Here is a 10,404-nt window from a genome sequence, read left to right on the forward strand (position 1 = left end):
TCTCTTGTGGCTTGACGCGCAGTGAGGCGTCCAAAAGCCATAGATGATCATGGCTGTTCTGAGAGACGGGATCAATCTAAATGATGGACCAAAAGATGTATCTCAATGTTGTGTGGTGAAACCGAATTTCCAGGGGGAAAGGAAACAAATCCAGTTTTGTAAATGAAATTCCAGAAGAATAACTGGGCTTAAAATGACTTTCTTAATTATTTCCCTCTCTTTTATAGATGGAGAGTTTTTTCAAAAAATATCCAGAAGCTGGAGCAGGAGAAAAACCTAGGCAGCAAGTGCTGGAAACAGTGAAAAACAATATTGAATGGCTAAATCAAAATAGAAAGAGTATAAGAGAATGGTTTTTGGAATTACCTAGGAACGGTTAATGTGTTAAAATATCATTTTAATTTTGTGAATCTGTTGTTTCTACTATTAAGCATTTGCTGACCTAATTTACAAGCACTGTGGAGGGACCCTTATACACAGATACTGCTATTGCTAAGTATTATGTTTTATGTTTTACGAAGCTTTAAATTGTACATCTTTGTTTATGAAGGAAGATACTAATAGAGTAGTTAATGTACTCAGGGATTTCTTCTAAGTGTACTTCATAGGAGATTCTTTACAAACTGAAGAGAATTTAATAGCCATTTTTAATGTCTTTAAATATCATCCTTTGTATCTTAAATCTGTGAAAATAGAACAATTTGGTTTTAGCTTTACATTTTTAGTACCAAAGAAACACCACTAATCTTTTCTCTTGATTGATTTTTAAAGTTTGAATACCAGCACTTGAGGGACCAATATTACCATCTTAATCTTTGTTTTATGATTCAGAATTATACAGATCTAATATCATTTTATTCACATATGTCTTATTCCTTTAAATCCTACCAAAGTAACTGGGCTTAAATTGTACTCAAGTATTGCATGACTTAGTCAAAGAAATGGCTGACTGTTGCCTTTGCTCTTATAAATCAAGAGAACTCTCCTCTCCTTTTTAAAATAAATCTGAATGGTTACCTTGAAAAAATATATATTGTTTTAAGTGTCTCTTTACTCTTGAATAATAACAACTGTAGTGTCCCCCAAACAATTTAGCACAATACAACTATGACTCAAGAACGCAGCCTTTTTCATGCTTGGTACTGTATCAACTTGTTTCATTCCCTGCAAAGCCCCCTCAAATATGCTATGAAATTAGAGGGAAGACAGTACTTAACTCTGCTGCATGGATTTTAGAGGAAAAGGCTAAATAATTGAAAACTGGTCAGGAAGAAGCAAAGGCTGATTATTCTATACAACTAAATGGAATTAGAATTTAGCTTCAACCTAACCTAGCAATCTAAGTGTGAAAATGAGGAAACCCATGGATGTCTCCAGCATGACTCTGCATATCTGAGGATATATCTTTTTATAGTAACATTTACGTATAAACCCCTGTCCTAATCCCTACAGAATAGCATGGATCAAATTTATATCCGTAACTTGATTAAAGACATCAGTGATGTTTAATATGGTACTTGATGCCCAGTTAATCCACAATTTAAGTCCAACAAGCAGAAAAGATGGTAAATTACTGTGTTCTAATCTGCTATCTTTGGAAAAAATCTAAATTTATTTGGACCGTTCAGAAGTATGAGATCATTTGAGGTTGGCTGGATGGTAATTGAAGCACATGAAAACAATCAAAATCTTAGCTTTGACTTTATTTACATAATAATATACCCTAATCAAGTCCTCTCAAACTTTGTAAACTTTCTTACTGCTGTCTCTTACCATTTCTCAATCCACACAGCTAAACTGAAATACTCAAATGTAGACTGGGGAAAAATAAAAAGGTAATTCCAGACTAAAAGTTTAAAAATATTATTGTAAGTTACTTAAGAAGAAAAAACACATCAACACCATCCATCATCAGGAAAACTAGAGTATGCTCATGGGGATTTAAACTCTAACTTCAAATTAACCACAATTAAAACCAGTGCTTGAAGTCTGTATATTGTTTCAAGTACACAAATAAGGAAGTAGGATGGTTTAGCCTTCTGCTTTATGTAATAAATGAAGTAAAAAAAAATAAAAAATAAGATGGTAAGTAAAACAGATTTCAACTTTGTAAGCCATTCTGTTTGGTTCTATTTTAAGCACTGAAACTGAGAACGAACTGGTTTGTTCTCTCTACCCCACATGAGGAAGAGTTGTGCCTACTTTGCCGTAAGTACCCCACTGGCCCACTAGGCTCTGCTCAAGGAACTCAAGGAACGTCTGGTTTTTAAAAGGCTGATGACCAACAGATAGACCTGTGCCACACACAATTGGCTACTGAACTGACTTGGTTTTGCTATACTTTTCGCAGGGGGAAAAATTACTATGTTGTTTCCAAAATGAAACCACAGTCAAACCATCAACTTGAAAAACATACCCGGAAAAAGGGATCAGCAAGGTCACCTAGCAAGAATTAGGGAGTGTCCCGCCTTCTCTCTAGGCAGCCCACTCTTCAGGTACCCACATACAGTAAACCCGAAGTCTAAATAATAAATCATGAGTGTAAATGTGACAAGCAGGGAAGGTCTGGGAATCAGAGATACACAGTTGGGTTGAAGGCAATGGTATTCCTACAGTTTACCTTCCATGCTGGTGAAGCATTAGTCCAAAAAAATAGATAAATAGGAGAGAGGAACAAAAATCTTAAACAGTAATTCTCAAAGGAGATTAGAAATGAGGAAGGAACAAAAGGAAAGGGAGTAGAATTACCGATGGAGTTTTCTAAAGCATTGCTAAATGATAATGATAATAGTAATAACAATAATAATAACAAACACTTTTTTTATTTACTAGGTCCTGTTCTAAACATTAGCATTCCACATGCATTAATTGTTAGATTTAAACTTTACAAAAACCCCATGAGGTGGTACTGTTAGCACCCCCAATTTACAGATGGAGAAACTAAGAGAAGTTACAGAACTTGCCCAAGGCCATCAAAGTAGTTTCTGGCACCAGCCTGGATTTGAACTTAGGGAGTTTATCACTGGAACCTATATTCTTAACCACTAATGCTAAAGGAGAATACACACATTAAATTTAGAGTGATCTGGATTTGAATTTCAGCTACTTGGTATTCAGTGCCTTTAATCTCTTTATTATTCAGTTTCCTCATCTGTAAAATGGGGATAAAAATAATAACTACCTCAATGGATTGTCATGAGAATTAAGTGCAAAAATGCATGTAAGGAATGCATGTATGGGAAACAACCATTCAATAAACATTAGACGTTTAAATGACACACCAACAGAGACCAGCCTTGACAACTCCCTGAGCAGACAAAACGAGGTTAGTCATATAAGCAAATCTTAATTTATCTTCATTTTCAAGACTAATTTGACGTGGGTCACTTCTTGTTTATACCTCTGGAAATCATAAACTAAACAGTACTTCCCATGGTTAATATGAGGTAACCACTAACCCATTCTCATAGAAGAAAATTCTAATATTATAACCAATCACTCTGAAAAATAAATACACACAGCCTTCTCACTTTATAAACTGCTTTATAACAATATATCCCTAAGCCTCATTTCATGTTTTGGTTTGAGTAATCTCAGTTCTTGAACTATCTTTTTGATGTGTGCACAATAAATTTTTACTAATTCCTACTTTGGTAGTTCATTGGTTTTACTTCAGCTACTTCTGAACTTTTGACAGAGGCTATTATTGTTACTATCATGATATCCCCCAGTTCCCACTTAGGACACTAGTTTGGAGAACATAATAAACTTGGTTCAGGAATAACCAAACCTCAGCAACTGAAGGCACTAAGGAGAGGCAATGTGTCAGACTATGTTATTGTTCACAGATTGTCACTCTCCTCCCTGGGAGAGGATTCCATTATGTCACCCAGTTGAGGTCCAGCATGGGTATGTGACTTGCTTTGGCTAGTGAAATATGAGTGAAGTGATGTATGTTGATCTCAGGCAGAAGTTTTCAGAACCAGCATGTGGTTTGCCACATTCTATATGTTCCTTCTGCCAGTAGATCTCACAATGTTCCAGGTGGACATGCATTGTGAGCGAGACGTACTTCTGTTATTGCAACTCACTGAAAGTCTGAGGTTGTCTGTTACCTCAGCATCATCTCGTATCACCTGTCTACTATAAACACCAAACTAACATGGCACTCTACCATAGCTATTTATTTCCAGTTCTTACTCCTTCTCCTTCCTCTACCAGGGGTTAGCAAACTTTGCTTATCTTTATACAACCTGCAAGCTAAAAATAGTTTTTACATTTTAAAATGGTTGAAGAAAATCTAAAAAACAAAAGTCCATAGCATGTGAAAATTTATGAAATTCAGTGTCAGTGTCCTTAAATTTTTTTATTCTTTATTCAGCACGAGAAATTTTTATTTTTTAAAAATCTTTATTGTTGAGAGTATTACAGATGTCCCCCCTTTTTTCCTCCCCAACTGCCAGCCTCCTTCCTCTTCCCTCCTCACCCCAGTTCTTCACCACCCTATTGTCTGTGTCCATGGGTAATGCATATATGCATATAAATTCTTTGGTTAATCTCTTCTCTACATTTAAATTAGTTTAAATTGAGTTTCTCTCACTGTCAATGAAAAGAGCCCCAAAACAATGTTCCTTCACATTCTCTCCTCTCCCCCCAAGTTATGTAGCCAGGAGAGAATGTGTGGAAAAGAAATTGTGAAGGCTAACTGAAAGGGTCAACAATTGTTACTGGATAGAAGGAAGGAAAGAAAAAATTAGGGAAGAAAAGAGAAAAAGGAAGGAAGAAGAAAAGGATGGTGTGAGGAAGGGAGCACTTTAGTTGAAAAAGAAGGAAAGAGAATTGTTATCATTATTTTCCCATATCAACATGTGAACAGAAGAAATCTAATATTCTCACAGGCAATTTTCCCCTCCATTTTAAAACTGAGAGATAAATGTATTAAATAATAGTCCAAGTAAATAAGATCAATGTAATAGTCATTAGCATCCAAACAAAACCAATCAATCATTGATCTTCAAGGACATGTGAAAAAAAATAAACTTTCCCCTGACCCAGGAAAAAAAAGACTGAGAGTAGATGCTGAAGGGAGAAGCTAAGTTCCATGAAGTAAAAAACATTAACAAAGTGGGATAAAGTGCACACAGCTTAAAAAATATTGGTTTGTTAATTTAACCATATGTCATATTACATTATGTATTTTTAAATACCTAGGAAGAATTTTATTTATTTTTTATTTTTTTAATGAATTTTTATTTATTTTTTTGTTACAGATATTTTACCTTTTTACCCCATTGGCACCCCCTCCCCACCCCACCGCCGCCCTGTCCCCGGCTTAGTTGTCCATGTCCATTGGTCATGCATACATGCATGTAAGTTCTGTGGTTTATCTCTTCCCACCCCCCCACCCCCCCATCCCCTCTTCTGAGGGATGTCAGTCTGTGCCCTACTTCCATGTGTCTGGGTCTACTGTATTCCTCAGACTGTTATGTTCATTATATTCCGTATATAAGTGAGATCATGTGGTATTTGTCTTTTTCTGCTTGGCTTCTTTCACTTAGGATAATACTTTCCAGGTCCCTCCATGTCGTCTCAAAGGATAAGAGATCTTTCTTTCTTACCGCTGCATAGTACTCCATTGTGTATATGTACCACAGCTTTCTTATCCATTCGTCTACTGGTGGACACTTGGGCTGTTTCTAGATCTTAGCTATTGTAAATAGTGCTGCTATGAACATGGGGGTACATATATTCTTCCTGATTGGTGTTTCAGGCTTCTTAGGGTATATTCCCAGCAGTGGGATCACTGGGTCAAATGGAAGTTCAAGTTTTAATTTTTTGAGGTAGCACCATATTGTTTCCCATAGCGGCTGCACCAGTCTGCATTCCCACCAGCAGTGTATTAGAGTCCCCTTTTCTCCACACCCTCGCCAACACTTGTTGTTTGATGATTTGTAGATGGCGGCCATTCTGACAGGTGTGAGGTGATACCTCATTGTTGTTTTATTTTGCATCTCTCTGATGATTAGTGATGTTGAGCATTTCTTCATATGTCTTTTGGCCATTTGTATGTCCTGTTTGGAGAGGTGTCTATTGAGCTCCTCTGCCCATTTTTTAATTGGGTTCTTTGTCTTCCTTTTGTGGAGTTGTAGGAGCACTCTATATATATTGGAAATTAACCCCTTATCTGATACATCATTGGCAATGATGTTCTCCCATACAGTGGGTTGCCTTTCCATTTTGATGATTGTTTCTTTTGCTGTGCAGAAGCTTTTTAGTTTGATGTAGTCCCATGTATTCATTTTCTCCTTTATTTCTGTTGCCTTAGGTGATGTATCAGTGAAAATTCTGCTCTGTATGATGTCCGAAATTTTGTTGCCTACATTTTCTTCTAGAATTTTTATGGATTCACGGGTCACATTTAAGTCTTTTATCCATTTCGAGTTTATTTTTGTGAATGGTGTAAGTTGATGGTCTAGTTTCATTTTTTTGCAGGTAGCTGTCCAATTTTCCCAACACCATTTATTAAAGAGGCTGTCTTTACTCTATTGTATGCTCTTGCCACCTTTGTCAAATATTAATTGAGCGTATTGCCTTGGGTCCATTTCTGGGTTTTCAGTTCTGTTCCACTGGTCTATATGCCTGTTCTTGTGCCAGTACAGAATTTTAATTTGTATGACAGGTATCAATTTAATTTTTCAAAAAATATTTATACTGTGTTATTTTTCTAGAAGAAGTGAAAATGTTCTCAACAGCAAAGTCTTATTCTGTATCCTTAAATTCTTGCCCCTTTTCTGTAATTATATATATGTGTCTAACTTAAAGAATACGATCTTATAAACTAAGGAAGGATAAGGTCTAGAGGTGAGAGTGAGAGCAACATAGTATTTAGAGAATACTCAACTCTTTTCTTATTTTCTATACATGTAATTTACATAGTATTTCTCTCAACCAGAGTTGCTCTTTTTATTTTTCTCAGTCTAATACTTCCTTTCCTACATCAAAATTTTTTATTATTATGGGAGAATACCCCAATATGTATAGAACACTGAACGCAGCAACAGTTTAATACCCCTTCTTCTCAAGTACATAGGCAGTGTTCCCTAGGATTCATCATATGCTAAGACATAAAAAATAAGCTTCAATAAATTTAAAGAAATATATTCTCTAACTACAATGAAATTATATTAAAAATTAAAAACAAAAGGGGATTTTGGAAATTCATAAGTATGCACAAATTAAATTACATACTCCAAATAACCAATTGATTATTGGGAAATCACAAGAGAAATTAGATTGCCCCCTGAGATGAATGAAAACAAAAAATACAGCACATCAAAACTTAGGAAATACAGCAAACGCAGTTCTCAGAGGAAAATTCATAGCTGTGAATATCTAAATTAAAAAGAAAATTCTCAAGTCAATAACTAAGCTTCCACCTTGAGAAACTAGAAAAAGAAGAGCAAACTAAACCAAAAGCAAAAAGAGGAAAGGAAATAGGAAAGATTAGAGTAGAAATAAAATACATAATAGAAAATATCAATGAAAGCAGAATTGGTTCTTTAAATATAAAAACAAAATGGACAAATCTTTAGCTAGGCTGACCAAGAAAAAAAATGAGCAGACTTAACTTACCAAAATCAGAAATGAAAAAGAGGCTATCACTACCAACCATACAGAGATAAAAATAATTATAAGAGAACATTATGAACTGTATGTCAATAAATTAGATAACTTAGGCAAAATGAACAAATTCCTAGAAAAATTAAAACTATCAAACTGACTCAAGAAGAAAAAGACAATCTGAATAAACCTATAATAAGTAAAGAGATTAACCTAGTAAGTTTTTAAAAATTCACACACACACAACCCAGGACCAAATAGCTTTTTTAGTGAATTCTACCAAACATTAAAAATATATGTATTAGCACCAATCCCTTTTTCACAAACTCTTGCAAAAAATAGAAGAGGGAGGGACATTTCCAATTCAGTCTGTGAGGTCATTATTACTGTTACTAAACCAGGTAAAGGCAAGGAAAAAAAATCACAAGAGAAAATAACCCCAAAATTACAACCAATATCCCTTTTGAATATAGACACAAAGATCCTCAACAAAATACTGGCAAACCAAATTTAGCAACATACAAAAAATATTAAAGATCATGACCAGTGCCAGGTGGAATATATCCAGGAATGCAAGGTTATTTAGACATATGAAGATCAATCAATGTAATATACCATGTTAACAGAGTAAAACCAAAACCACATGAACATCCCCATAGGCGCAGAAGAAACATTTGACAAAATCCAACAGCCTTTTATGATAAAACATTCAACAAGCTAGGAATATAGGGGAATGTCCTCAACCGGATAAAGGGCATCTATGAAACACCAAGACCTAACCTCACAATTATAGGTCAAATCTTTGCCCCTAAGATTAGAAAGAGGACGAGGATGTTCTCTTTTTTCAGTTTACTTAACATTGTGTTAAATGTTCTAGAAAGCATGTAAGTGAAGAAGGAGGAGGAGGAAGAGGAGGAGAAAGAGAAGAAGAAGGGAAAGAGGAGGGAGGGAGGAAGGAAGGAAGGAAGGAAGGAAGGAAGGAAGGAAGGAAGGAAGGAAGGAAGGAAGGGAGGGAGGGAGGGAGGGGCATTCAGAATGAAAAGAAAAAGATGATTTCCATTATCAGATGATATGCTCTTATACATAGAAAATCATAAGGAAAACACACATTATTAGAACTACTAAATGAGTTCATCAGGTTGCAGAATACAACATCAATATATAAAAATCAATTGTGGTTTTTTTTATACACTAGCAATGAAAACGACATTAAAATCAATTCCATTCCAAGACCACCTAAAGGGATAAAATACTTCAGAATTTAACCAAAGAAGTCTATGATTTGTCCACTTGTTCAACTATAAAATGTTGAAAAAATTAAAGATCTAAATAAATGGAAAGCTGCCTCAGGTTTATAAATTGGAAGACTTAATATTGTTAAGAAAGCAATTCTCCTGAAATTGACTCACATTATCCCTATGAAATCCCAGCTTGATTTTTGGAGCAATTGACAACTTGATTATAAAAAATTCATATGAAAATGCAAGGGACAATGAACAGCCAAAATAATCCTTAAAAATAAAAACCAAGTTAGAGAATTTACATTTCTTGATTTTAAGACTTACTGCAGAGCTACAGTAATCAATACAGTGTAGCACTGACATAAGGATAGACATATAGGTCAATAAAATAGAATTGAGATCTCAGAAATTAATCTTTACTTTTATGGTCATTTGAGGGTGCCAATACAATTAAATAGGGAAAAATCAGTCTTTTCAACAAATGGTACTGGGATAACAGAATATATGCACACACAAAAAAAGAAGTTGAATCCCTTTCTTACACCACATAAAAATGAACTCAAAATGAATCGCAGATCTAAGAGGTACAACCATAAAACTGCTAGAAGAAAACAGGAGTAAACCTTGTGACCTTGGACTGATTAGTGATTTCTTAGCTATGATACTAAAAATACAAGCAACAGAAACAAAATAAATAAATTACACTACATCAAATTGAAAGCTTTTGTGCTGCAAATGATACTTTCAAGAAAGTAAAAAAGACAACCTTCAGAAGGAAAGATGTTTACAAATCATATATCTAAATCATGACTAAAGACTGGTTAGCAGAATATATAAAGAACTCTTACAATTCAATAATAAAAAGACAAATAATCCAATTTAAAAATAGTCAAAAGATTTGAATAAACATTTCCCCAAAGATATAAAAATATCCAATAAGAAGATGAAAAGATGTTCACATCATTAGCCATTAATGAAATTCAAATTAAAACCATAACAGTCACGGGAATGTCAAGTACATACAGCCTAGGGAATATACTCAATGATATTATAATAACTAAGTATGGTGTCAGGTGGATACTTGAAATATTGAGGGGGGGTTACTTTATAAATTATATGACTGTTTAACCACTATGTGCTACACCTGAAGCTAATATATAATAATATTAAATGTCATCTGTAATTAAAACAAAATTAAAAAGAAAAACACAACGAGATGCCACTTCACACCCACTAAGATGGCAGTAATTAAAAAGACAGACAATAACAACTGTTGGCAAGGACATGGAAAAATTGGCACCTTCACACACTGCTGGTGGGAATGTAAAATAATGCAGCTGCTTTGGAAAACAGTTTGGCAGTTTTTCTAATATTAAATATAAAGTCATTATACGACTCAACAATTTTACTCCTAGGTATATATTCAAAATAAATAAAAATGTAAGCCCATGTAAAAACTTGTATACATATGATCATAGCAGCATTATTCATAATAGTAAAAAATGGAAACAAGCCAAAAGAGGAAGGATTTAAAAACATGGTA

General features: G+C 34.5%; 1 protein-coding gene across 1 annotated transcript in view; it reads left to right on the top strand.

Annotated features, from left to right (window-relative positions):
• LOC118632747 (glutamyl aminopeptidase) overlaps positions 1-980 on the top strand; it is a 113,798-nt gene extending 112,818 nt beyond the window's left edge. Inside the window, exon 20 of the mRNA XM_036265962.1 lies at positions 228-980. Within this exon, the coding sequence (XP_036121855.1) occupies positions 228-380 (153 nt within the window). The 3' untranslated portion in view covers positions 381-980. The remainder of the gene's footprint in view (positions 1-227) is intronic.
• Positions 981-10,404: the final 9,424 nt, after the last annotated feature.

This window comes from Molossus molossus, unplaced genomic scaffold, assembly GCF_014108415.1.
Source record: "Molossus molossus isolate mMolMol1 unplaced genomic scaffold, mMolMol1.p scaffold_m16_p_1, whole genome shotgun sequence".
In the NCBI taxonomy this organism is placed as follows: Eukaryota; Metazoa; Chordata; class Mammalia; order Chiroptera; family Molossidae; genus Molossus; species Molossus molossus.